This window comes from Fundulus heteroclitus, chromosome 2 (genome assembly GCF_011125445.2).
Source record: "Fundulus heteroclitus isolate FHET01 chromosome 2, MU-UCD_Fhet_4.1, whole genome shotgun sequence".
NCBI classification, from domain to species: Eukaryota; Metazoa; Chordata; class Actinopteri; order Cyprinodontiformes; family Fundulidae; genus Fundulus; species Fundulus heteroclitus.
In genome coordinates this window covers 13,721,728-13,749,718 of record NC_046362.1, presented here as the reverse complement: position 1 = coordinate 13,749,718, position 27,991 = coordinate 13,721,728, and the positions used below count along the sequence as shown (strand labels likewise).

Here is a 27,991-nt window from a genome sequence, read left to right as displayed (position 1 = left end):
TTAAGATCATGTTATTTAGTCACGCCGTATATTCAGGAAAGGTTTAAAGCAACCCTCTGCATCAGGGACATGTTAGGGCATTACTGCTAATGAAAACTCTAAATTCAGTTGTTAAAAAGGCCTCTGTTTTCCCTGTCGCCTGTTCATTTTTTTCTACCACAGTTTTTCCTTCCACTTAACTTTCCATTCAGCACTTTATGAACAACCAGCTTTTTGCCATCATTGTAAAGGCGTTCCGTAGCTGTCTCCTGGACAACTGTTAAAGTGCATATTTGCGCTAAAACTCCTTTTTATTCAGTCCTATTGGGGCATTCTAATATTTTATTATTTGTGAGGCACATTCATCGAATCAACCCGATTTAGGGTTTCACTTTTTCAGTTGTAAGTGCGGTGCCACTTGTAATTTTCCTCAGGGCCTCATTCAACCTTGGCTTGGCTCTGGCTAAATTAACAATTTTGCAGAAACACATTGCTTGATCTGCTTATGGCAACGCTGTATTGATTTATACGCCATAAGGCGAGGAAAGGGTCCCCTGCTTTAGCACAGATCACCCGCCTTGCACTCGCAGAAAAACAAGTCAGGGTTTGCACTGTATACACAACATACTGCACTCCTGTCTGTCCCGAGTTACATGATCAAATGTCAAAGGGATGGGCGCCGTCTAGGTGCTGGCACCGATACAAACGCGCCCATATAGACGTGCCCGCGGTTTCAAAGTTACGTCGCAGCGTTAAAACTGTCAAATTCCGACACAACGAAGTGAACCACGCCGCCGGGATCGGACTGGCGTCGCTGACATTTTCCACGTCACAGCGAAGACGGGACGTCTTTCACGGTATATGAAGTTCAAGTACATTGAGTAACGTTTCATTCACGGGTTCACGTTCTGACTTACGATTGGTCGAGCGTTCCGAGGAGGCGGGACCAAACGTCCTACACGGTGAAACGGTTGGACGTCCGCTCTGTGCGTGGTGCGAGGGGCGGAGTCTACGAGTCCCAAAACGCGTCGCGCTCTGAGGTGCGCAGCTATTTCTGCATTTTTTCCTCACCGGGGCAGTAAACAGGAACCGTTTAATTGTCCGGAGATTATATATCTATATTTTTTCATTCCTTTCGCTTGAATCGGCGGTAAAAGCAGGCAGCCCCTGCAGTTCACGGTAGGTGTTAGCAGGCCTTCTATCCTCCTACCGTGCATAATGTCCTCTGGTGTGTGTGTGTTCAGGAATGAAAGCTCTTGACTACGCAGCATGCACCCACAGCACGGTTGGTTCAGATCCGCTTTAACCGCTCTGTACCCTGGCTGGCTCATGTTTACTCCAGCTGCCCATCTGGCTCTGCTGTGCTAAGCTGTTGTTTGGATTTGCTCAGTGTTATGTTTCAGTCAACAGACAGGAGTCGATTTTAATAGCGTAATTAACTGTACAGCTAAAAAAAAAAAAATCATATTTGTTTTTAATTCTTGAGAGTTGTACACAATCTATTGTCTTTTTTTTCCTCTCTGCAAAGGCGGCTGTGGTTCAACCGTATGTTACACAACCTGTGGTTTTTTTTAAAGCCACAATCAAATCCATGACCTTCTTGTATTGTTACATGAGCCTGCAGCAGTTTGATTCATTTGCAGAAAAACTATTTAAGTAAAAAAAAAAGAAGAAAAAAAGTTGTCTGAAAGGGGTTATTTATTTTTTTAAGTTTTATAAGTTACCCAGGTGAAATCTGTTAAATCCCAGATGTAGCAGCAGCAAAACAGGAAGTGCAGATTGTTTGTGAGACTTTCAGAAGTTTGAAGCCCAGGCTGCCTTGGTGGATTGTTGCTGAGCTGAAATGATTTTTTTTTTTTGTCCACGAAGGATCATGGCTTCCCTGCATCGTCTGAGGCTGTGCCAGCCCAGGGGCATCGCTATCTCTCATCTCCACACCAGCAGCCGTGCCTCTGCCAAGCAGCACTACAAGATGTTGGTCCTTGGAGGAGGAAGTGGGGGCATTTGCATGAGCGCCCGGATGAAGAGGCTGTTTGGAGCCGACAATGTGGCCGTCGTGGAGCCGTCCGAGGCAAGGACGCAGGAATTTGTGATCGCATAATAAGTGCACTTCCTTTCCCTGACGTTACCTATCAAATGTTGTTCTCTACATCTCTCAGGTCCATTACTATCAGCCAATATGGACCCTGGTCGGGGCTGGAGCCAAAACTGTTGCCTCGTCGGCTCGTCCCACTGCCAGCATTATGCCGTCTGGTGTGAAGTGGGTGAAATCCAAGGTTCAGGAAATAAACCCAGACAAAAACAGCGTCCTTATAGAAGATGGGACTGAGGTGATTTAACTCTTACTAGCTCGTTACTTACCTGGCGGAGTCTTTAGTGGGAGATAAGTGGTCTAAAGCATGATTTTGAAAAGGGTCCTGAGTGATTCTTGTCTTCTCTACAGATCTCTTATGACTATTTAATAGTGGCTCTCGGCTTGCAGCTCCATTATGAAAAGGTAAGGTCACGCTTTCTGTATCCATTGTTTAATCCTCTTGCATTCTACATAAACGTATTTATAGTGAGTCCTGGTCCTTTCGTCCCTTCAACATTTTAAGCTCGTGCCACTTTGGTGGTTTCATGCCAGACTTTCTTTCTGATATGAAAAGACAGCAGGAAGTTGTGTATTGTTTAATGGTTGGATCAGGGGTCGTAAACTTTTGTACCTCATAAAACTTGACTGGGCCAAACCAGGATCATCACCGTGTTCAGCGGAAAAGGGGAAATCGCATATAATTAAATAGATTAGGCGTGAGCTCTGAGCATTTTTATGATCCTCTCCATACGTCATCTAAATATTTAACGGCCAAGAGAGAAATGCAGCTAAATCTCAATAAATAACAATATCATGAAAAAAGCTAAAATATTACAGAAATTTAATTCAAAGAAGCTCATATATTGCATTGCACTGTTTAAAAAGATTATGAAAACCTAAGGATTGGGGCATCTAAAATGTATCTATTATATTAAACCTGTAAAAAAAAAAAAAAAGAGAGGATGTTTAAGACAGAAATGTTATGTTACACAACAACGGTAGCAAACTGCTGATTAGTCAGTTGTCTGGCAGACATTCACTGACACCCTTCACATGGATGTTAATCTGGTTGTTCATAGTTCAGTTTCCAAGTATATTGATGGAAAGTCGAGTGGAAGGAAGAAGTGTGGCAGAAAAAGGTGCACAAACGACAAGCCTGATCAGTGGCCTTAGGGCCTCTTTTCAGATGGAAGTAAATTTTGTATTTCGTTTGGAAATGAAGCTCAGTCTGGAGGAACAGGGACAGAGTCAGAAATCAAGTTGCTTTCGAAGCTTTGACGGTCAGTGATGATTTGGAGCGCCGTGTCATCTGCTGGTGTTGGTCCGCTGTGGTTTTGTAAGTTCGGAACATCTTGAAGTTCTTCACGCTTCCCTCCTCTGACGGTTCTGCTGGAAAACTAAATTAGCATCTCCGTAAATCCCATGTACCTGCCCACACTGCCAAAGGTACCAAAAACTGACTAAATTACCAAAGTGTTGCTGTGCTTGATTGGCCAGCAACCTGACTTGACCTAAACAAGAATAGGCACTCCAAATATATCAATGTGTCTAATGAATCTATATAATACGGGAGGTTCACTGAATGAAATTAACGAGTTAAATCAACTTTGTTTTGAAGTGGTTATTTATTTAGGTAGGAGATGATTGTTTATGGGTACAAGACGGATGTATGCAGGGCCAATTATATTCCTTGAATTCCTTTGTTTGTGTAGATTAAAGGCTTGCCAGAGGCGTTTGAGCATCCGAAGATCGGGTCAAACTACTCCGTCGAAACTGTGGAGAAAACCTGGAAGGCTCTGCAGGACTTCAAAGAGGGCAACGCCATCTTCACCTTCCCAAACACTCCTGTGAAATGCGCCGGAGCTCCACAGAAGATCATGTACTTATCGGACGCCTACCTTAGAAAGGTACCTCACCTGAGGGATCTAATGATGATGTGTTGTAAAAGAGGTCGGATGTGTTCTGGGTTTCATGGCGACACCTTTTTTTTTTTTATGTGTATTTAAGACAGGAAAAAGGGCAAAGGCCAACGTGATATACAACACATCACTGCCGGTGCTCTTTGGGATCAAGAAATATGCCGACACGTTGTGGGACATCGTGAAAACCCGCGACCTGCAAATAAACCTCCGACAAAATCTGATAGAAGTGCGGCCAGACAAACAAGAGGCCGTGTTTGAGAATCTGGACAAACCAGGAGAAACCAAAGTGTTTGAGGTAACTGCCTGGCTTTAAATGACACTCTCTATTGACCAACGTTTTAGATGAAGTTCTTGGAGTTAAATTCCTCTGTTCTCTGAATTAGTATGAGATGCTTCATGTTACACCACCGATGGGACCCAGCCTGGTGGTTAAAGGCAGTCCTCTTGCTGATGAGAACGGCTGGCTGGATCTGAACAAAGATACGCTCCAACATAGCAAATATCCAAACGTGTTTGGGATCGGAGACTGCACCAGCCTTCCCACGGCCAAAACCGGCGCTGCTGTCGGTAAGTGATTGCTGTGGGGTTGGTTTCCGACAATCCTGGAAACTGCAGCATGCAGTGATTGGTTGCATTTTCTGTGAATAATTGGGATTTTTCTTTTGTATTTAACCTACTTTAATCTATAGAACCTGTGTTTACATAGCATCATAAAGATATAAACCAAGCCTTAACATGATAAGTAATGCTGGTATTTTTTTTATGTTATCTCTTATCTTTGCATTCAGTCATCGTTATCTCTGAGGATAATTATATAATTACATTTTATGACTGCATTATAAATCAGTTAAACCCTGTATGCACGATTAATTCAGATTCACAGTTACAGTTGGTAATCTGGATGTTAAAATATGTTAATATCCAGGCAGCGTCGTGCATGTAAAGTGAAATCTCCTTATCGCTCTCTGTACACGTGGTGTTTGCAGAAAGCGTTTACAGCTTTTCTCCTTTTTAAATGGAAAATTCATTTAAATTTTTTACTACCAGTCTTCTCATAAAACCATTTTTTAATGAACATTTAAGACAAAAATAATAAAGGATTGCATGAACAAAAACAATAGGCATGTAAGGATGCAAACCTTTATTTAAGCATTAGGACTTTACATTTTATTTGAGCAGTTTGTCCTTACGAACCATCAGGTTTAATGCCAACTAGGTCGACACAAAGACGTATTTAGAGTTGATCATAAGGGAGAGTCGGGCCCACCTTTGAGTTGTCTTTGTTTTGGCTAAATATATAATGACCTTTAGCCTACAAAATCTCAGATTTCGGATGGATTTGTCAGCTCCAGTATTTATGTCTCTCCAGGTTTATGGCTGGAGGATACAACAAATAACCTGGTTTTTACGTATCAGGTCCAGACCTCCTCCTGAGTTACTCTTCTGTCTCTCCTGTAAAAGCGCTGTATGTCGCCAAAAGGGATTACACATGAGATCAGGAAATGAAACTAAAAGAAGGCTTCAGTCTCATGACCAACATGTAGTTTGGACTTTGATTATCTAGAATGATCATTGAATTTAGGGCAGACAGAAATTCCTGAATGTCATTATCGTCTCTGCCTGATCATTTAGTTGGAGCTTTATTTCAATTACCCTCGGCAGACTTCACCCTGGGTTGCTTTATCTGCTGTCCCAGCAGCAGGCACATATGGACGTAAATTCGCCTTTTTATAGCGACGTGTTTATCCGCTGTTAGAGCGGTCTGGTTTCAAATCATTTCAGACGTTTGCGTTAACATACAGGCAGCCTCTCTGAATGCCGTCTGGGATGTTACAAGGACGCTTGTGTAAGCGTGAAAACGGCATGTCCTGGACTCAAACCAGTTTTGCTTTTTGCTGAGTCATTGTTACGCTGAAAGATGAACCACATTGCGTCACAATGGAGAGGGATACCTAAAGGCAGCGCTAGAAAGTCTGGCAGGGTTTTTGTTTTGCTCCCCCAATGGTTGTCAGGTGCAACATATGAAAAGTGAAAACAGCCACTTGTGTTGCAAAAGTATTCCTGCCCCTTAAGGTTCTTCTCATTGTGTCACATCACAACTGCAACCTTTGTGGTATTTTATTAGGATTTTATGTGCTGGTTCAATACAAAGTAGAGGATGATTGTGAAGCAGAAAAAAACATTGTTTTCAAACATTTCTAAAAAATAAAAATCTGAAAAGTGTGGCACGTACATGTATTCGGCCCACCTTTCACTGCGGTTACAGCAGCGAGTCTTTTGGGGCACGTCTCTACCAGTTGCAGCCCTAAACTACACATTTGTTGTAGCCAAAGCTCAGTCAGATTGGACGGAGGGTGCCTGAAGATCTTGCCTCAGATTTTGTGCTTTTCATGATGCTTTTTGTTCACCTATGTTCTCTGACAAAACCTCTGAGGCATTTGGAGAACAGCTCCATTTAAACAGAAATGAAATTGTACACAGGTGAATTGAAAGGAGATTCACTATGCGCTACTCCGTGTTGTTTGGTTGGTGTGCGTTGTCGCATAAAATCCTGTTTTTAAAAAATTGGTTTGTTTGAGGTTGGAATGTGGCAAAGTTTGAAAAAGTTAAAGGGTTAAAAATATATTGCAAGGCACTGTTGTCAACTAGATGTTGGTTTGAGAGTTGCAAAACTAGCCAAAGAGTTGATTAGTTTTGAATTGGGACTCTAATCAATCAATAAATCAACCAATCAATCAATCTCTAGTGGTAAATTGTCAACTACCTTCTGAGGCAAGGACAGTTCTAATTGTATTACAATTGATTGTTGCGTTTTTTTATCATTAAGATAGAGATTAGCAAGTCATAACATTGTTGGCCTGGTATTTGCGAAGCTAATCAAAATGTCCGCTCTGGGGTTGAAAGTAGCAAAGTACAGGGTGATGAGGGCGGTGTCAGGTTCAGAGATGTGCTTGATAAATGTTTATGTGCGGTCACAGTAAATCAGATGTGCCGCTTTAAACTTCATATCATCCCCAGTCCTGCTTTAAGGGGGATCGCGTTATTTAGTTGCATTCATTTCTTCTACGTCTTCCTGCTCCAGCAGTTGTGAAACACCACCTCATAGGGTTTGTGTTCACCACAAGAGTGTTGGGACAGATACGACACGTACATGATGGCTCAGATCTTAGATCTTTGTCCTTATCTCTCCAGGGTAACTTTTAATGCCCTTGGGAAAACCCAAACTGGGCGTGCTGTTGCCGATTGCAGTCTCGCTTTTACCCAGCTGGTTATAAAAGCCTAAACGATGGTACAGTGCTGATGTAGTCATTTATGTATATCCTGATATATAGGAGTATAGTCACTCCTATATATGAGGATCAAGTTCATCTCTCAGTTTCCCTGACCTACTAGATTTTTTGAGCCAACTCTGTCTATATGGTTTCAAGTTACTTATATTTCAGTTATTTAGGTCACTGTGCTAAAGGACAATCTCCGTGCCGAGTAAAATGTCAAAATAGTTTGTATTATTTTTTTTATCAATAAATTTTACATGCAGCATAATTATGCTTTTGCTTTAAAATAAAATTTTATTTTAAAGGTACATAGCAAAGTTATTCGACTTTTTTTTTTAAATTGTACGTCAGTAACTCACTCTGGTTGCAGACAATGTTTTTATAAAAGATTATCACATCCTGCTGGCATATTAGTTGTGATTTTGGTGTTTTTTTAGCTTTGTTTTTGCTCAGTTTGTTAGTAAATAAAGCCCTTCAGACAAGAACAGGCTATGCGGTGTAGGGTGGCTGTAATTCTCAATGCTACACTGTCAAACAGGACACATAAGAAAAAAAAAAGTAAAGTTAATTTATAATGACAACAGAGGTACCACACTGCGCATGTGTCCAGGGAATAAACAAGGAAGCAGCTAATGGCTATTAGCATCTCCCAGCAAAGTGAGGAAACAATGAACAAAGGTCTGAGATCCAGTTTGAAAAAAAAAACGCAATAAAATATGATTCCAAGAGGGTAACGACTGGAATAGCTCTGGGAATACTGTATGAACGTTGGTGTTCACTGAAGCAGAAGCTAAACCTGCTGAGGCTCAGATGGCACTGCAGAGCTGATGGGCATGAGTAAATGTCCTTATTAATACTGTGACGATAATAATAGCAATGCGCTTCTTAGCCTCTACAGTCTGAAGTACAAACAATATTATAAATTGGTTGATTCTTACCTTGATGCTGTTTCCCTGTTTCCGTTTATGAATGGGGAATTTTCCTTCTCCCTGATGTTGAGATGAGGCTGTAGATCGATTTCTGTAATTAATAATGTTGGTCTTTGATCACACCGAGCTGCTGTTTTACAGCGAGGCATTGCAGAGGGGTCTGACTCTACTCGGTCCGGCATTATTTATTAGTGATTTATTAGTCTCCATCTGGCTTTCTGATAGTTCTGCGGTACTGCCAGTAGATGGCGCCATGTCTGTTTATATCTGCTCATCGCGCCCGACGCTGGGTTATATTTAGGCTCAAAAAGGAACATCAAAACACAATCAGAATGGACGCCTCGTGCATATAAGCCTATTTTATCATGATCAAACAGGTTTGGTCTTTTTTTTATAAGCATATAATGTGACTATGTACCTTTAACTTAGAATTTGACATTGGCTATAACATGAAAATTATATTTGATTTATAGAATTACCATTTCTCTTAGGTTTAATTGTTTAAGATAGTAAATCAAAACCAGAAAGCACACAGCCTGCTTAGACAAGATTTCATAAAATAGCTACTTTACAAAGCTTCAAATATCCAAAATTAGGTCATTCTAGTATGATGCATTACATTTAAGTGTTAATACCAGAACCACATCTAACTAAGACTATGAACTCCTCCAGTTTCCGGTACAGGTAGTTTGTGTAAAGGATGAAAGACTTTGTTCCTAGTTTGCTGTTGTCTTGTAGAAGACGTGATTTCGCTGCCTTTACTGCTGTGTGCCTAATTTAGAGCAGAGACTGCTGCTGCCAGCCCATTGGTTCAAACGTTTCAACAAGCTGCTTGCGTTTGGAGATAAATTTAGTCGAAGCAGCCAAGGTTGGAGACCACATTAGCTGGTGATTTGCCAGGCTTGCATTTCAAGAACAATTTTATTATTTTACAATGATTCTGCATCATGTCTACACGTCCACTCTGATAAAGGTGACTGTAAACACTAATCTAAAACTTTACTCAATGGATCTAAACAATTACAGCATGGAATAAATGTGCTAATGTGTAGCTCTACACTGGCTACACTTGGCACTGAAGTAGTTTAGGACCGTACCTCTAGGTTTGAAAGGAGAAAAACATCACTAAGACATTGTTGATGGACAGGACAGATTGTTTATAGGGAATATTACCTCCATCCTGGGTGACAAATGAGAATAATTTAGGTTGATTTTACAGTATGTTTCTTACTTTTATTTCTCCTTTAATTCCATCAAGCTGAAAATAAATCCAGGCACATATTTATTTGTACTCATCTACCAGTCTCTGATGTTAGTCTGAGAAAAATGTACCCCGCTCTTCACCTTCAACTCTGAGGTGTTTTGAGGGGCTTCCTGTATGTACAACGTGTTTGAAGCTTCCATGAGATTGTGATCCGAGCTTTGACTTTCATATTTATCAATTCTCAGTCAGTCCCTGGTGGATTTACTGGTATGTTTTGGGTCATTGTCGTGTTGCAGGGTTCAGCTCTGCTTCAGCTTTAATTTCTTTACAGATAGGCTTCCACGTTGATCATCTGATAGCTCTAGTGGACTGTATGATGGTGAGATGGCCAGGTCCTTCTGCAGCAAAAGCATCCCTAAACCATGCTTTACATCATCATGTATGGGATTATTTTCCTGAAATGCTGTATTTGATTTAAGACAAGCATTTCCTCTGTTCTGGTGTCTAAACATGTTTTAAACCCATTTTTCAAAGAGCATCATTCCTAAACTTCTGGTCATTGTCTCTTTTGTTTCCCAAACTTCAATGAGACCTTTGTTTTTGTCCTTGAACAAAGGTGTCCTCTGTGCACACTTCTCATGAAAGTAGAGTATCTTTCTGAATGTACAGGCATGAACATTCATGTCAGCAGTAGCAAGAGCCCATTGTAAGTAATGTCATGACATTTTAGACTTTATGGAGACTTCTTCTAGCATCTTGCAGTCTGCTGTTAGGGTGAACCCACTGGGACAGCCAGACCTGGCTATGTTGTCTGGAATGTGCTTTACCTGCGGTCAGGTGAAAGTCTAAAAATGTTGGTGAGCTTGTCCACTGACAGGGCCAGTCGTCTGCAGTTCTGCCTGTAGAAATGGTGCTGCTTCCACCAGAAAAGCAATAAAACTAAGAGGTGCTCTTTAACCAGCATAAATCCACCATAACCTGTTAATCTGTTAACTTCCAGTTGTACTGTGAGCGTAGTTAATGTTTGCCAGTCCAATATTTAAACGTCCCCATTTATCCAGCTTCATTTAGCTTAGGAGACAACACTGCCCCCTGCAGCAGAATCTCCAGAATGGCACAGAAAAACTGTAAAATCAGACCAAAGGAATGTGATCGTTTTACAGGAGTTATAGTCTAAAACATTAGTAAAACTACCTGAACTTTGTGAAATTCTGTTGTTGCAATAGATTTTAAATGAATTGTGCCAATTCTGACCGTACCATTAATCCACATGAGCCAGTGGGAGAAACGAAACTACGAGTTGTGTGATTTTTTTCAATAATAAAATTACTCATTATTCTTCTTTAGAGCGTTATCAGGAAATGTTTAGGGCTCCTCGATATATCGCAAGTATATCATTGTTGCAATAACAGTATTTGCAATAACAATATCTCTAAGGACTGTTTCAAATTAGGTAATTTTTGGCTAATATATTCTAGGTTTCCTGCACTTTGCGTGGCACTGTAACAACTTATAGTGCCCAAGATGCTGAAGGTCACAAAGAGGTTTGGAAGCACACATGGGAAGACAGGTCGGAGTAAAATGTGTATTTATCATCCCTACATTTACCCATATACTACCATCAACACATGATTTTCCAATATCAAGCAGCCCTAGAAAACGTGACACTGGAATATCGCGCTGACGGTATATTTTGTGATTAACCCAAACTTGCCAAAAATGCTGTCTTTCTTTTCCATCCATCAATATAAACTGAAGGATATCAGGAAAACTTGTTACTATACGGTAAACACAAGGAAAAGGCTCCTAAAATGTTACCGTGCCTTTTCTATGCAAGGTTCTTGGTTAAAAATCAGATGACTATCTGTTAAAGACTTAAGACATTTTTTTTAATTTTTTTTATTTTTTTTTTAATTTTTTTTTTTTTTTTTTGGGGGGGTGTGGGATTCAGTTGAGAGCATGAACAATCAATAGCTTCCTTGCGATAGATAATGCCTGACTCTGAGAAAGAGACTAGGTTGTCGGGTAGTCATAACATTTCAACAGACACCTACGTCAAAAAAGGGGAACTATCCCTTTAAGGAGTAATTTTTCTATGTTCGTTTAACAGAGCAGGGATTAGAGGGATGTATTTGTTTTGCAAAGAGCATGCTGGAGCATGCTATAACTCCTAACAAACCTGAATGTGAAGGATACAATGCAAAAAGGGAAGTAAAAGTAAGTAAAATGTTCTTGAAATTAGTGTATTTGTCCTTGATTTGAGTAGATAAATTTAAATGATCTGCCAATGGAATACGATTTTTGCACTTAAAGTGGGAACAATTGATCTGCATCTTCTTTCAAGTCCAATACATCTAATTATCTTATTTTAAGGGTCATGATAGTCATTCAATTGGCAGATAAGCACATTTACTTGCTCAAATCAAGGAAAAATACACTAATTTCAAGAACATTTTATTTATTTTGAGTTCCCCTTTTGCAGCGTATTTCACAATGCCTCAACATCCATAAAAGCGCCTGGGCCGGGTTAATTTCAGTAGCAAACAAGTTAAACCTTGTTTTGTTATTTGTTTTTGTCTATTTAGCTGCACAGTCTGCGGTCCTGCACAGAACCATCAGCAAATTAGTGAAAAATCAGAAGCCAGATAAGAAGGTAACTGTTGCTGATTATTGTTTTGATTCATGTTCCAGCCTCCTATGTGTTTTTAGTTTCGTCTTTTTAAAGAAAATCGGCACGATCTGTGTAGAAAATGTTGTTTTTGTCCACCTGAGGTTGGATTTATTTGTCAGCTGTAAGAACTGTGTGTACTTCCTCTGTATGATGACTGTATTTGTCAAATTACGCCCCCAAGAAAAAAAAAAAAAAACTTGTTTTGGCATCATGCATAAGTATTTTTTTTCTTTTCTCTGTAGTATGATGGCTACACCTCCTGTCCACTGGTCACGAGCTACAACACAGTCGTCCTGGCAGAGTTCGACTATAACGGTCAGCCGCTGGAAACGTTCCCAATCAACCAAGCCAAAGAGCGAAGACTGATGTACTACATGAAAGCTGATGTGATGCCTCACCTCTACTGGCACGGGCTTCTCCGGTATGCATATGGTCAATTGTCAGCAATGAAATAGTATGCCTTTTGTAATTAATTAATAAAAAAAAAAAATTGCACGGGCTGCTACAAAATCTTCTTACATCTGCTTTTAGGGGCCTGTGGGGTGGACCTGGACCATACAGGAAGCTCCTCCATCTTGGGATGAAGTAAAATCTCTCCATCAACTAGATGTTATGTTTCCTAAAACTTGACAAAGAAACTGGTATAAAATGTATTGTGTCATAATCCCTGAAGCGACAGACGAGGGTGTCTGTGATCTTGACATCATCAGATTCATCTCAGCTGCCTAAAAAGGAGGGAGTGGGCTTTGTATTTACAACGAAAATAAATTACTTCAACGGGAGTCACTTCGTTTTTGGTCCGTTCGATGAACAGAAGCCGATCATGTTTAATGATTGCTGGCACCTCCCTAAAGTGCGGCGAACCTAGATGAAGCTGTAGCTCACAACCCCAGCAGGTAAAGAGGAACCATTCTCATGACAAGTTTGATCATTGTCACACAGCGGTACAGAATCCGGATTAATCCAACTCACCCATGCGCAGTCCAGCTAATGACGTTCACGTCTCCATAGCGGAACCCGGTAAAGCACAATGTTGAGTTGCAAAATATAATAGGAATGCCTTAACTCTGCAGCTTTATTTAGTCTTTAATAAGTCTATATGACTGCATAATGTTTCATGTTGCTACAGTAAAAAGTGTGTTCTGCTGGTAGCTTATGTGAATAGTTTTCATTGCGATCAGTTTTGCATTTTTCTCATCTCACTTTAATCTTGAAAGCCGAGGAGTCCAATTTATCATCAGTTGCTCTAAAACATTTCACTGGAGTTCACCTTATAAATGCTTGACCATAACCATGAAAACTACCATAAGTGCTTTTTTTGTACGTTTTATATGTCAGTGTTGGAGATTTGTTCTACATGTATCATTTTTTTCTTTTTCTTCTAAATGTCACGGTGGTCACACAGTCAAAGCAAAAATCATTGTAACTAATAAAGTTATTGCTCCTTAATCAATAAAATGGCAATAATGTTAAAAACTTTTCCTTTTATCTCCTCTTTAGTAATTAAAACAAAGCTTGCCGTTGAACATGGTTTTACCCTTGAGTTCATTAACGTCAAAACGTAACCTGCGACTGCATCCTGCATGTTATATGCAGATCTCCTTTGTATTTAACTATTTAAGATATTGATTGGATATTGTCCCATTTTAAAGGGGCCCAAGAATTAGTTCAGCGATAAACTATAATGGAGGATTTTTCCAAGCACTGAAAATATGGTTGGGTACTGTTGCTGTCCAAGCATTTTTTTTTTTTACTACGTGGTCCACAGGCACATCCAGTAAATAATGCCTATACATTTAAAAACTAAAACTGAAAAGGGTGGGTTTAATTTTTGTCAGGCTCTGACTGCATGAAGTGAAAAAAATGCAACCAAGAAGGTAATTGTTTTTACAGGGGGAAAATACATGTTAGGATGATAATGGTCTCTTGTGAAAATGTTTTCTGGCAGTGCAGCACATATTCATTTATAGCATTCCAACTATCAAGTTTGTTCAAATGACATTCCTAATTGTCAAACTAGATATTAAGCCTAGTATTTCTCCCATACAGCTTATTTATTAAGGTCTCAACAACTGAGCTTGTGTCAGAATGAACTAAAATGTACAGCATATAATGATGCAATAAAAAAAACTGCATCCAAAATATACAGAAGAGGATTAGGGCCATTAAAAAAAATCTATTCAATTCTGACTTAATTCTCAGAATTCTAAGATTAAAGTCAGAATTTACTTTTTTTAAGACTTCTGAGATTAAAGTCAGAATTCTTACTTTTTTCTCAGACTTCTGAGATTAAAGTCAGAATTCTGATATTAAAGTCAGAATTGAATAGACTTATTTTTAATTTTTCAATTGCCCTAATAATCCTCTTAAGTAAAAATATATTTCTGGCTTAAGAAATGTTTTTGACAGCGGAGAGCTGACGCGTGGACGTCTCCTCTCTGGTCATTATATGATAACCCGGCTTGCCATACTCGGTTCCTCTCTCCGTCTGTGTCGCATTCCCCTGCGCTCCGCCAGCGCTCTGTTTTGTGATGAGGCGGGAAATGGCGTCCGTAGACACGGCTGTTCTGTGACTTAGCCACTGAGAGACGGAGACGGCTGGCGGCAACAACCACGGCTCGACGCCTCGCGGTGGCCGCCACGGTCGCGAGGGCAGACTGACAACGCTCTCGCGGGCTTCACCGAGGACCATAAACCATCGGTAGGAAACAGCCGCCATGTAAACAACAGACATTTGCTCCCCCGTGAAAGCCCAACTGCTGCTAGCTAACGGCTAACGTTAGTCAGCGAAGGGGGCGTAGTCTAATGGGTGAACATAGTTCTGGAGGCGAACAAAACGAGTTCGCTTGGACGGCGGTAGACCGACGTTGGAGGGATAGTTTACGGGTGAACGTTGCGCATTATTGGGGACAACAATGGACGCTGTGTGTAGTGCGGCGGGACGTAACGGTAACGGCGCTGCTCGCTCTGCCTCTGGCGTTTTGTTAGCCTCGAAGCTAGCTGTGAGTCACCGAACGCCAACTGACAGCGTCGCGGTTCGTCCGCCTCGCGGCAGATGAGCGTCAGCTGGGTCCACGTTTGCCCCCGCGCTGCGCTACCAGCCATCCGGCGCCGGGGGTCGGTCTGCGGTTCAGAGCCGAAAGACTCCGGTCCGGCTAACGCTGTTTGTGTGTCCGCTGTTACGTAACAGCCCACAGCGGGGCTTGTTTGCTGTCAGATACTGTTTAGCGACAAAGACATGGTGGGTGGGTGGGGGACTATAAATACAACAAACTGACCGGAGCTGGACAAGCGCAGCTACAGCCATGCCGCTCACCCACCAGTCAGCCCTAACTTGGATGGAGCGGCTCGGTCACCACGTTTAAGAATAAATGCATTAAAAAGAAGGAGGGGGAAAAAAAAACTTCTGCAGGAGAATTGTAGCCATGTTGTCCACGAATGACTTTCTGCGCTCGTGGGTTTAAGGTCGCAGGTTCCGGAAGGAGAGTCGATGGTTGTGTTAAGTTTGCTTCACGGCCTGCTGGTTCACAACTTTGTCTAGACTGGTTTCAATGGATGCAGGTGTTACGGGCTGCTGCCTTATTATTCAGCGTCGGTGTCAGATAGAATAAAAATGGAGTTCAACTTTATTGTCATTGCACTGTCACAAGTACAAAGCAACGAAATGTGGTTTGCATCTATCCAGAAGTGCTATACAGGATATAAATATTATTTATTAGTGTGTGTATATATAAGTAAAAAGTAATAGTAGGTGATACTATTATGGGAGCTATATGCACAGATTATACAGAATATAATAAATATGGGAGCTATATGCACAGATTATACAGAATATAATAAATATGGGAGCTATATGCACAGATTATACAGAATATAATAAATATGGGAACTATATGCACAGATTATACAGAGTATAATAAATATGGAAGCTATATGCACAGATTATACAGAGTATAATAAATATGGGAGCTATATGCACAGATTATACAGAGTATAATAAATATGGGAGTTATATGCACAGATTATACAGAATATACAGGAATGTTAGGAAAAGGATTATAGGTATTAAAAAAATACAGATCGGATCTATGTTGGAAATGGAGTTGATTTAGAAAAGGGGGGAAAAACACCTGATTACATGTCTCTGTTTTTATAAAATCCAAACTACATTATGACAAGCTTTTAGCTGCATTTTCTTTAATAACGTGGCAAAAACACCTTTTTATATGAAGAATATAAGTAACTTTTTAAATATATTTGTTCTTTTCTTGTACTGCACATCATTAGCAGTTTATGTATGTAACTACTTTGTATTCACTAGTGCATCTAAAACTGTGCCATGCAAAACAGTTCATACCCATCAGCTTATGCAGACATATGTGCCAATAATGCAGAATTGTGAAGCCTAGGGAAAACATTTCAATTTCTTTAAATAAATAAATGAATAAGAAAACAATAATATAATTTCCAGATAAAAATCAGTGGCTTGTATTTGCTTTGGTTTTCTTGAGTCCATGCGCTTTTGCACAATTTGGAGTTAAATCTTCTACCAGCTGTGGATGAAAATATTTACCCAATCTTCTTTGCGAATTAGCTCAACATCAGTCAGATTTGGAATATCTGATTGAAACCTTGCCATCGATTCTTAGTTGCTTTAGCTCTGTGCTTTGACTAGGCCATTCTGCGTGACTTATTGCAAACGTGGGTCTATTTAGAGCAGAGCGCTTGGGTTCTGAGAAGGCTGCAAGTACTCGGTTCAAACTCCACAGGTCTTTGATGCATGCAGCAATCCCCCGAGGCCACAGACGGAACAGCTCCATTTATACCAGGATCAAATTTGTTTTTTTGTTTTGTTTTTACCTGATTAATTGTTTTAAAGCCAGTGGGCGGTTCCAAGTTTTACTCCAGAGCATCAGAGTAAAAGGGAGCCGACTGCAAATGTGTACCACACTTTTCAGATTTGCATTTGTTAAATCATTACTAAACTGTGGATGCGTTCATTATGTATGGATTTAAGTTGGACTTAAAAGTGCCATAAAACCCTCAAATGCATTAACGTTTAGGGCTGTAAACTAGAGTGGTACAAATGTAAAAAGGTTTGTGAGGTGTGATTACATTTGCATCATACCATGTACCCCTAAGAGAAATAAAGGGTGTGAATATCCCTTAGCTTGGAAAAGTTTTGTTAAATTCTGATAATAAAAACCCAGATAGCCTTAATTCACTCTTTTAAATGTAAGAACTGATATACGCCTGCATCGGGTTTTAAGTTGCGTTTCTGTTTATGCGAGAGACATGGATGCAGGTGTTAAGTGCTGCTGCCCTATTCAGCTTCAGCCTAAAAACAGATCAATGTTTGTTCTGGAGTTGATTTAGAAAAGGGAACTAAAAAAAAAAAAAAAATAGGAAAACCACCTGATAACGTATTTTTGTTTTCTTGTAAAATCCCAATTACATTATAACAAGCTTTTACCTGCATTTTGTTTTTTTTGCCTGTGACAAAAACACCTTTTTATAGTATTATAAGTAGCTTTTTCTTTGTTTGTTAAACTCTGGTTTAATAAACTCTGGTTTCCCTACGTGTTAGAGCGGGTGTTAAGATGCAAATCCTCAGATTTACACTTTTTGTCATTGCCTCACATGAAATGTTGGTTAAAAGGGGAAAACGCAGGAAGAGGACGTCCCACCTTCCCGTCACCGCGTCCGTAAACCTAATCTCACGTTCGTCACCTGTCTTTTCTGCCCTCGTCAGGTTTTTCTATGTGACGTCGGCGCAGGATGAGGCTGAGAGTGCGTAAAGCTCCTCAGCAGCTAAACAAAGGCCACAGAACGCACCCGGCGCCGGCCAAGCGAAAGCACCAAGAAGTGGAGCCGTCCCCGGCGAGGGGCCGAAGCAAAATGCAGAAGAATGAAAGCGGGCTCCTCTCCACCATAAAGAAATTCATCCGCGGCAACGCTGTGAAGGTAGGCCCAGCCAGAGATTTACTGCTCTTCACCTCCGGTTCATTACAGGAGGAGTACGGCCTCTCTGTGGGGGCAAGTCAACTCCTCTTGTTGGTCTAAGGAAGTAAAACTATGAGTTAATAGTGTTTTGGAAACATTTAAGGAGCGCATTTCCTTTTTTGAAAGAAGCGACTCGGAAAAAGTGGGTATTTGTTTTCTTCTGATTGGAGAGTAAAAATGTTTTATGTGAGTATAAAATAATAACTCTTTTATGTTCAGGGAGGCTTACCAGTTAAGCTCTTACTATTTTTCATAAATGTGTTTTTAATAACAAAGACAGCCTGCTATGCTGCAGTAACATTGAAAATGTGAAAAAACAAAAAAAAAGAAAGAAATCATGACACCAAAAAGCAGGTTTGGGTGTTTAAACAGCATTTATGGTGGTTTATTTATAAAAGTCCTGCGGTGGACTTCCCCAGTCACACACATTATCTGTTATAATAAGACATAAAATCCCATCTACATGGAGCTGGTGATGCCGCGTCTCTCCGTGCACCTCATCGGTTCGTGCTAGTTTTAAAAACGCTGACTGCAGATTTAGTGTAGAAAGGAGCAAAGCTGCTCTCCTTTGGCTCCAAAGTCGCATTAGTTTTGGTTAGTGAGCTTCACATTAGCGTCCGACGCTGCAGTCAGAAATACAGCTTCACGTCTTTTTAAACCATTTCCTAGATCTGATGAGAGCGGTCTCTATTTATGGACATGCTAAACTGGAAAGTTGCATTTTTCTGTCTTCATCCATTTTATTTGTCTTTGCAACTTTGTACATTCCCGTAAAATTTGTCCTCTGTATTTAAGCCGTCCCTGAGGGAGCAGTGGGCCGCCACTGTGCAGCAGCCAGGGACCCTCCTGGGGCCAGGGGTCTTGCTCAGGGACCCAGAGTGGCGGTGTGTGGGATTAGAACCGAGGAGGTGCCTTCCTCTAACCACTGGGCCACCACTTCTCCCACATTTGCCTTTTAAAGGCAAAAATTCAGTCGTTCTTGTCACGCATGTTCTAGTAATCGGTTAATCTAAAAAGAGATGCTCTTTGTAATATTTATCGCACATTTTAAATGCACTGTAAAGGGCAAAAAAATCAATTTGATGCTCATAACAAGGCACTTAAGGTCTTAATAACTACATTTCCATGTTTAATGGATGTTTTTTTACTGAGTTTGAACCGGGCGAAGCTAAAACCTCTTGAGGAGTTCTGGATAGAGCATACTTGCAGACATGGAGGGGTTTTCATCCTAAATGCTAAATCTATATATTTTTCTGTACAGTTTTGGCTTCATCGCTGCTCTGATTGCATTGTTCTTACAGGAAATGACATGTTTTAGTCTGTATACTCTGGTTAACGATTATCCCATTACTAAACTAGTTGATTATTTTATTAATCGCATTAAGTCTTCCAGCCCTAGAACGTTGTACCGTGAAGTAATCGTCACCTCTATTTGAGCATTCTAGCTCTCTGATACATTAAATACGTCTAACGTTTTATTTTTTTGTAAAACTGTTAACAGCATGGCGACAGGTAAAAACTGGCTAAATTTAGCTTTATTGATCTGTTTGTTTGTTTCCTTTTTTTTTTTTAGGTGGAGCAGGAAATCCCAGCCAAGAGAAGTCGCATCGATTGTAATTCAGCCAATGAGCTCATTACTTCAACGCCCCAGACGCGAGGCCCGTCCAACAAGCCGGTCTCAAGAGTTTGCCGGAAAACGCAAAGCAAAGGTAGTGGAGCTACAGGCCTCTGTGTTCCTGTCAGTCTCACGTTTTACAGCAACTGGAAAGGCAAGAAGAACCATCGCTTGGTTCTTAAGTTTCCTTTAAAAAAAAAAAAAAAAAGAGGAACTTGAGTAGGAATTTAGTAAAAATGATCTTCAGAAGAACAACAAAGGATTGTATAATAAAGAAAAAAGGTCACTGCCCTGTTCATGAATGATCAGGTGTTTAACACCATGGCGAGGATGAGTGGCATGTCCTAGGATCCTTCACCAGCAGGGGCTTAAGCCCTTTATTACAAACGGTCGTCTAGTTGAAGTGAAAAATGTATCAGAAAGTTGTGCTTTTAATGCTCCAATAAAGAAAGGTTGCTGACTCTTGTTCTGCAGACCTGATAAAATGATAAAATGTGAAAATGTTTAAACAGACTAATAGACTTGTAGTGTTTTTAGCCTTAAACAGACCCAGCGTGCGTCGATGTTTAGCTGCGATACACGGCTCCACGTTCGGCAGAGTCCAGGACATCGGGAATGTCTGCAGGTATAATGAAAAATGACCTTCATCTTATCCCCTATTGTTTATTTCATAGACACAATGACCTGCAACAGTAAACCCATGAAACCAAACGGCAAACTGGAGGCCCCCGCCGACTCGCCCAGCAGCCCGCCACGCACAACCCTGCTGGGGACCATCTTCTCTCCAGTTTTTAACTTCTTCTCACCAGCAACTAAAACTGGTACGGCACAACGAGGAACGCTAGCCAGACTGTTTCTCTGCCTAACTATAAAGTGTGCATAATGTGTGGCTGAGATGTCTTCTGTCTCTCTTTCAAGCCACTCCAGGCTCTGATTCGCCGGGCCAAGCAGTAGAGGCGGAGGAAATCATCAAACAGCTGGACATTGAGCAAGCAGAAGAAATGCCCAGCAGTACCCTGACGTCCCGGGAAGGAATCACTCCGTGTCACGCTCTCCAGATGTTACCGCAGAGGCTTCAGATCACCTCCGACACGACCATCGAGGAAGGAGAGATCGTCACCGAAACTGACATACCCCCATTAACAGGTAGCTGACCTCAGAAAAGTACCTGGAAAATAGAGCTGGACGATAATTCAATAACAATATGTGTCGATTGATAGGCGTATATTGATGATAGAAAAAAGGGTCAATAAAAAGTTCAATAGAGCAGTTTTCATTCCTTTTGTATTCTAACCATGTAGGTTAACACTACAGTCATTACATCCTCTCAACCAATCAGAAACGCAGACTCAGGAACTAAGCTCCGCCCCCTTCAGAGAGTTCAGAGAGCACCCGCAATTGTTTTTCTTTTTTAAAAACTTCAAGTTTTGGTAAAAAGTTGGTTAAATAAAGGGTTGAGTGTGAATTCAGTGTTTGCTTAGCAACCTAAAAATAGGTTGCTAAACAACAGCATAAAATGGTCAGGGCTGCACTTAAGATATATATTTTGAAAGTGTTGATAATTATCTATCGATCAATATTATTTCTATTTTATCTATGTGCTTTTTTTCTATATATCGTCCAGCCCTACTGGAAAACATCTGAGCTGTTAGATTTAGGCCTTCTTATACAGGAAAACGCTGTCAGACATGATATTACTTCCTGGTTTAAGCCATTTAGCTATATTTTCTACAATAGAAATGTAGAGCCTCTGTTATTATGAAGCACTTAGGTTGAGTTTGTTTTCCCTTTCTGTGTTTGTCAGCTCCTGGGTGTATGCCAGACGGCAGCTACCCACACGCTTTACCTTCAGCACCTGCAGAAACCTCGTATGAGGAGGACTGGGAAGTTTTCGACCCGTAAGTAAATTAACTACAGCCACAGGTTTTTATAAGTCAATAGTTAAAGGTGCATAGCCACGTTATTTGACTTTTTTAATTTGTACTTTAGTAGCTCACTCTGGTTGCATACAAAGTTTTTATGAACGATTATTACGTCCTGCTGGCGTATTAGTTATTTTGCTTTGTTTTTGTTCAATTTGTTAGTAAATAAAGCATTTTGTGTTTATTTATGACAATGGAGGTACGTACAGCGCATGCACAGCAGGGGTTAAAACAAGGAAGCGGCTAACGGCTATTAGCGTCTCCCACCAAAACAATGTAGAAAGGTTTAAGATCCAGTGGGAAAAAAAAAAAAAAACAATAAATGATTCCAAGATGGAAAGTGGCTGGGAATACTGTCTGAACGTTGGTGTTCACTGATGCAAACGGTAAACCTGCCGAGGCTCAGATGTGACTTGCAGAGTAGATTCACGTGAGTAAATGTTCTGATATGAGGCTGTTAAAGCTGTTGTTGATCGTTGATCTTCAATCACGCGGAGCTGCCGCTTTACTGCGAGGCATTGCAGAGTGTTGGGCTCGGTCCGGCATTATTTACAATTTATTTATAAAATAAGCAAGACGGCATTCTGATAGTTCTGTCATACTGTCAGTATACATCGCTACGTCTGTTTATATCTGCTCATCGCTCCCACTGCTGGATTCTATTTAGCCTCAAAAAGGACAATCAAAACACTATCAAGATAGAGGCTTGCTATATATACCCTTATTCTATCATGACCAGACAGTTTTTGGTCTTTTTTTATAAGCATATAACGTGGCTATGTACCTTTTAAGCTCCGAGGCTCTAATCTACTTTTAATTTTCTGGTTTTAAGAAACACTTGTCCAAATCAAAATCTATTTTTCTGTAATGAGACTTTTAAACACTAGGTGGCAGCATGTGAAAAACTTTCACATCTGTTCAGGTCACAGCAGTACAGGCTCATCTATAAAACATGTAAATATTGTGAAAAAGTTCCTTCTTTTTTTTTTTACACATCTCAGAAAGTGAAACTCATCATATGGATTCATTAAACCCACAGGGGGAAACAAACTGCTCAAAACACAAATAAATAAAAGGAACACTTTGAAAACACATCAGATCTCAGTTGAAATAAAATGTTGCTAGACGTCCATACTGACTGTGAATAATCAATGTGACAAAATCAAAAGGATGTTACATCGTTTGATGAAAATGATCAACCCACAGAGGGCTTAATCACACAGAAAGTGAATCATAAAAACTGATGCAGCAGGCTGGTCCACTTTAATGAAACGTCAGTGCAGCAACTGAAAAACGTGAGATGACGGATGGTATCCTGGGGTGTCTCCTCCCAGACCCTGACCAGGACAACGCTGAGCTACTGGACCATGAAAAGGTCCGACCTGGTGGCGTCAGATGGACCTAAATCTGATGTCCCAGAGATGCTCTGTTGGATTTAGGTCAGGGGAGCATGGAGGCCAGTCAGTGGTATCCATTCCTTCATCCTCCCACTCTTGCCACATGAGGCCGGGCGTTGTGTTGCAGCAGGAGGAACCCAGGACCCACTGCAGCAGCAAACAGTCTAACAATGAGTGTAAAGGTTTCATCCTGATGCCTGACAGCAGACAGGTCGGTTCCTCTCCAGACCAACGCTGATCCACCACCAATCCCCATCACGCTGAACAATGTTGCAGGAAGCAGAATGCTCCCCGCAGCTTCTCCAGACACGTTCAGGTCTGTCACATGACCTCAGAGGGAACCTGCTGTCATCTGTGAAAAGATCAGACCTGCCAGTTCTGGCGCTCTCTGTTAAATGCCAGACGAGCTCCGCGGCGCCGGGCACTGAGCTTTGACCCCGAAGCAGAAAGACATTAAAACATCGCATGTTTTCAAGATTACGTGCCGCGCTGTCCGCCGCCTGTGTTGGCACCAAATCTGGACACCGAGAGAGAGGGGAGAGATTAGGTAGAGCCCCACTTTAACTAATCTGAATGATCCTTTAAGTAGAGCTGGACGATAATTAATTAGCAATATACATCGATTGATAGACGTATATCGTGATAGAAAAAAAGGGTATATAAAAAGTTCAGTAGAATAAAGATTTTCTTCATTTTACATTCTAGCCATGTAGGTTAATATTGCAGTCATTACATTCTCCCAACCAATCACAAACACAGACCCAGGAAGCTCCGCCCCCTTCAAAGAGTTCAGAGAGCATGCGTTCTTTTTTTCTGTTTTAAAAAATTGCAGTTTTGGTAAAAAGTTGGTTGAATAAAGGGTTGAGTTTGAATTCAGTTTGTTCCATATCTAAAAATAGGTCGCCAAGCAACGGCATTAAATGGCCAGGGCTGCACTTCAAATATATGTTTTGAATTTGTTGATAATTATTGATCAGTATGATTTCTATTTTATCAATGTGCCTTTTTTCTATGTCGTCCAGCCCTGCCTCTGTCAGGGGGAAGATTATTCCGTCTCAACAGTTTCATGTCGTTTCTCTTCCTTTAGGTACTTCTTCATCAAGCACGTGCCTCCGCTGACAGAAGAGCAGTTAACACGTAAACCAGCGCTACCTTTAAAAACACGCAGCACGCCCGAGTTCTCTCTTGTTTTGGATCTGGTAGGTAGCGAAAGGTTTAAAGAAGACATTATCTAACATTAGAAACGAATTCCCTCCTGGTTACTCCTTTGCTTTGTCTTCCTGCTGCCAGGATGAAACGTTAGTCCACTGCAGTCTGAACGAGCTAGAAGACGCAGCTCTGACATTCCCTGTGCTCTTTCAAGACGTTATATACCAGGTAACTGGGAAAATAGCCGGTCTCTTACGAAACGTCTCATGCTTATCGCCGCTTTCATGAACGTTTTGTGTATTTTTTTTCTTTTATTCTGAAGGTCTACGTCCGACTGAGGCCCTTTTTCCGGGAGTTTCTGGAGCGCATGTCTCAGTTGTACGAGGTGAGGAGCTTCCCCCCGCGCCTGACACGGGTCTTGTTTTTACCTACTGGTGGAGAAATGAAAACGTTTGTCTTTGTTTCAAATTCCAGATTATTCTCTTCACCGCTTCAAAAAAGGTCTATGCAGATAAGTTGCTCAACATCCTGGATCCGAAGAAACAGCTGGTAAGGTAAGGACCCAAGCAACTAAACTGGCCTTTGGAGGATTTCACTTCATATCATCTCACAATTGAAGGAGTATATTAGTCATCGTGTTATTTGGTTATGTTTTCAAAGGAAGTGGCTTTTCTAACAATAATATAAAGCATTAGTCCCTGTTCAGTAATTATTGCCCTCTGATTTAATGTAAATATTTGAGTTGCTGGCGTTTCCATTTTAGTTTGACGGAGCGCAACTCGTCCATTTCTTTGTCTTTTGTCCTCAGACATAGACTGTTTCGGGAGCACTGTGTGTGTGTTCAAGGAAATTACATCAAAGACCTGAACATCCTTGGACGGGATCTCTCTAAGACGGTCATAATCGACAACTCACCCCAAGCCTTTGCTTATCAGGTAAAACCGTGACAGCCGAAGCAGACGGAGAGCGTCTGGCGGGCGTTTCCCCGCGTTTATCAGCCAGTGACATGTTGCCTCTTCCAGCTCACTAACGGGATCCCAATCGAGAGCTGGTTTGTGGACAGAAACGACAACGAGCTTCTGAAGCTGATTCCTTTCCTTGAGAAACTTGTGGAGCTGGTATGTATTTCATATAAGCACATCCGGGTCTGTTTGGCTAGATCACTGCAACGAAAAGTCTTTTATAAAGTCCTGAATGCGCTGTAGGGCCAGAAGTGTCAAGCAGTAAGTACAGTAAATGACTCAAACTCAGGGTAGCTGGGTTTTAGGGCGCCTGCTCTACCTACTGCAGAGGCTGATGATAAACTGAGAATATTTAATATTTTAATGGCAATATGTTGGACCAGCCCCTGGGGGCGGAGTTTAAAACCCCTATGGTAGAGCATCTCAGGATGAAATGTAAAAGCCTTACAACACAGGTGTCAAACTCAAGGCCCGCGGGCCGAATCCGGCCCGTCAAGGTAAATTATCTGGCCCTCAAGAGCCAAAAAAAAAAGGCACTTCATGTCATAAAGTAGAGGCAAGTTTATAAAGTGGCTAAAACTGTGCCTCCTGTAAGTGTAACTCGCCCCAATATCAACTTTTTTTGCAGATAAACTGTATAAACTGGGCCTAAGGTTGCTACTTTTATGATACTGTGCGTTTTTTTTATACTTCTATGTGAACTGGAATGAAATTATGAAATGAAAAGTATCGTCTATACACGTGCAACCGGCCCTTTTAATGACTTCATGACGCCAAAGTGGCCCCATATAGAAATGAGTTTGACACCCCTGCCTTACAAGGATGTGAAGATGGATCAAGACGACTTCAGCTTCCCTTGTAGCCCATTCAATAAAGTCAGTAATGGATAAAAAGTAAATTGGTGTATTACAGTTACTGTCCTCCGCGTGTATGTTAATATCCCCAATCAATAAATGTTTTACAAGTTTTATGGTGGAAGATAAGAAGTCTGAGAAATCGGACACAAAAGCTCCAGCAGGGCGGTAAATTAAAACGCAGTAAAATATGTTAGCTTGATCACCTGAGACTCTAAGGAGGGAAAAAGTCTCAGTGTCCAGTGATTCAGCAATATAGTCCACCACCGCGGTTAAACCGCGTCTGACAGGGCAGAGCTTGTTTAGGGCGACGTAGTCCTGCTCGCTTTGCCGCTTTCCTGTCAGAACCATGAAATCCATGCAGTTACTGGAGAAGAGCTCCTTCACAGTGCAGGGTTTGTTCGCTGGGCATTTCCCCCTAGACCTTAATGTCTGGATGGTAGTAAATTCAACTCTGCAGTTCCTGCACAGACCCTGCTCTATGTGTTGATCCTCATGCGGCCCGTCAAAATGGATTTGCTGCTTCTAAAGGCCAGCGGTGTTGTGCCTCATCCTCAGCGCGTCGTTATCTGCACCAGATTCTGCCGACTCATGCATTTCTCAGCCAGACGACGGCAGATTTTAAAAGGTGCTCCTCCCTCCTTGCACCAGAGGACGGTGCTGCTGCGTCACTCTTCCTCTTACATCTCAAAGCCGGTATCAGCCTGTGAATTTCTGAAAAAGGCTCATAAGACCTGAGGCAGGGTTGATCCACTTGAACCTCCCTTGATAAACTCCTGTTTGTGTTTCCTTACTTCTGGGCGCTGATGGATCCTCAAATGGTTTTATTCTACAACTTGCCTTCAGTTTGGTGATAATTAAAGCTTCACTCATAGATGCTGAAGCCATGTACTCCTGTTTTGTTTTGTTTGCTCCTGCATCACAGAATGAAGACGTGCGGCCGCACATCAGGGAGCGGTTTCGTTTGCACGACCTCCTTCCTCCAGACTGAGCGGCCTTCGCTGACGCGTCACTTCAGCACCGAGGAAAAGACTCAACAGAAGGATGTATTCAGTGATTTCTCTCTTTGCGTACACATTGCCGTTGCTTCAAAAAAACAAACAAAAAAAAAAAAACACACGTTAAAAAAACAGAGAGCTCTGTTTGATTGAAAAAGTCCTGGATGTTCATAGAAAGTGGAGCGGGAGCAGACGGCTAAGGCGTCCGTTTTCAGATTGACAAAAGTGAATGTCGTCGGACGTTGGTTCATACGGACCTTGTTGGTTTCAGCCTGACCACAAAGGGCCCGTCCAACCTGTATATTATTCATTCTGGCTACTTGTAAATACATGTACATAACTTGTTTTATTATTTTTTTCCCCCCCTTAATGTTTTTAAGTCATTTTATTTTCACTTTGGACTTGAGTATGTACTCTTTTGATCGGTTGCTTTTTTATAAAACCCACAAAATGTCATGTTTTCATTGAAATTAAGCAGCTGCTTTTTCTGTTGTATGCCTGCAGTATCCCTGTGACGCTTTGCCCCCCCCATTATGCGCAGTCAGCCGTGGAAAATAGGAAAAGTACCTTTCTGAAATATTTTAAAGACGTATAAGCTAGAATAAGGTCTCAAATGAATACAAAGCCATAATGGCCAAACGATAATTTTAGAGATTTGTATCTGAGAATCCATTTCTGATTTCGATACTTCGATTGTCCTCTTTGAGGAGGGGGTTTGTGGGAGGGCGGGGGGGGGGGGGGGGGGTGGTCCAGGCATCTTGCACTTTGGCATCCAGCCCTTTGTAAGTTGATATAATAAAGTCTTGTCACTTTTTTACACAGGTGTGCGTCACCTAAATTTGTTATCTGGGGGAATAAAAAGAAAATCGTAGCACCAGCAAATCGCCAACATGTTTGCTTTCAAATCTTGTTTTCCAAACCGTCTTGTACGTCGGATCTCTGTAAGAGTCACAGGTTTTATTGACTATTGAATGATCACTCCTGGTGTATTCAGTGTTACTTAATGGTTTTCTTGAAAATAAATAAATTTTATACGA

The 27,991-nt window shown here is 41.2% G+C and overlaps 2 protein-coding genes across 2 annotated transcripts; both read left to right on the top strand.

Annotated features, from left to right (window-relative positions):
* Positions 1 to 959: 959 nt before the first annotated feature.
* On the top strand, positions 960 to 13,530 carry sqor (sulfide quinone oxidoreductase). The gene is made up of 10 exons (XM_012880355.3): positions 960 to 1,158; positions 1,849 to 2,050; positions 2,139 to 2,309; positions 2,423 to 2,476; positions 3,766 to 3,960; positions 4,061 to 4,270; positions 4,359 to 4,542; positions 11,969 to 12,036; positions 12,297 to 12,475; positions 12,586 to 13,530. Exons 2-10 carry the CDS (start codon positions 1,853 to 1,855, stop codon positions 12,641 to 12,643), a joined length of 1,317 nt encoding a protein of 438 aa, XP_012735809.2. The 5' UTR covers positions 960 to 1,158; positions 1,849 to 1,852; the 3' UTR covers positions 12,644 to 13,530.
* Positions 13,531 to 14,548: 1,018 nt separating this feature from the next.
* Positions 14,549 to 27,991, top strand: ctdspl2a (CTD (carboxy-terminal domain, RNA polymerase II, polypeptide A) small phosphatase like 2a). The gene is made up of 13 exons (XM_012880395.3): positions 14,549 to 14,755; positions 17,807 to 18,018; positions 19,631 to 19,766; positions 20,347 to 20,493; positions 20,591 to 20,818; positions 21,477 to 21,570; positions 24,079 to 24,190; positions 24,282 to 24,368; positions 24,463 to 24,525; positions 24,615 to 24,694; positions 24,949 to 25,075; positions 25,163 to 25,258; positions 26,882 to 27,991. The coding sequence occupies exons 2-13, from the start codon at positions 17,833 to 17,835 to the stop codon at positions 26,945 to 26,947; spliced, it is 1,422 nt and encodes a 473-aa protein (XP_012735849.2). The 5' UTR covers positions 14,549 to 14,755; positions 17,807 to 17,832; the 3' UTR covers positions 26,948 to 27,991.

Coding starts and splice junctions, on each gene's coding strand:
- sqor (XM_012880355.3), top strand. CDS start 1,853: ATGGCTTCCCTGCATCGTCTGAGGCTGTGCCAGCCCAGGGGCATCGCT. Junction 2,051..2,138: donor CCGTCGTGGAGCCGTCCGAG/GCAAGGACGCAG, acceptor TACATCTCTCAG/GTCCATTACTATCAGCCAAT. Junction 12,476..12,585: donor TACTGGCACGGGCTTCTCCG/GTATGCATATGG, acceptor ATCTGCTTTTAG/GGGCCTGTGGGGTGGACCTG.
- ctdspl2a (XM_012880395.3), top strand. CDS start 17,833: ATGAGGCTGAGAGTGCGTAAAGCTCCTCAGCAGCTAAACAAAGGCCAC. Junction 24,191..24,281: donor TCTCTCTTGTTTTGGATCTG/GTAGGTAGCGAA, acceptor TCCTGCTGCCAG/GATGAAACGTTAGTCCACTG. Junction 24,695..24,948: donor CCGAAGAAACAGCTGGTAAG/GTAAGGACCCAA, acceptor TTTTGTCCTCAG/ACATAGACTGTTTCGGGAGC.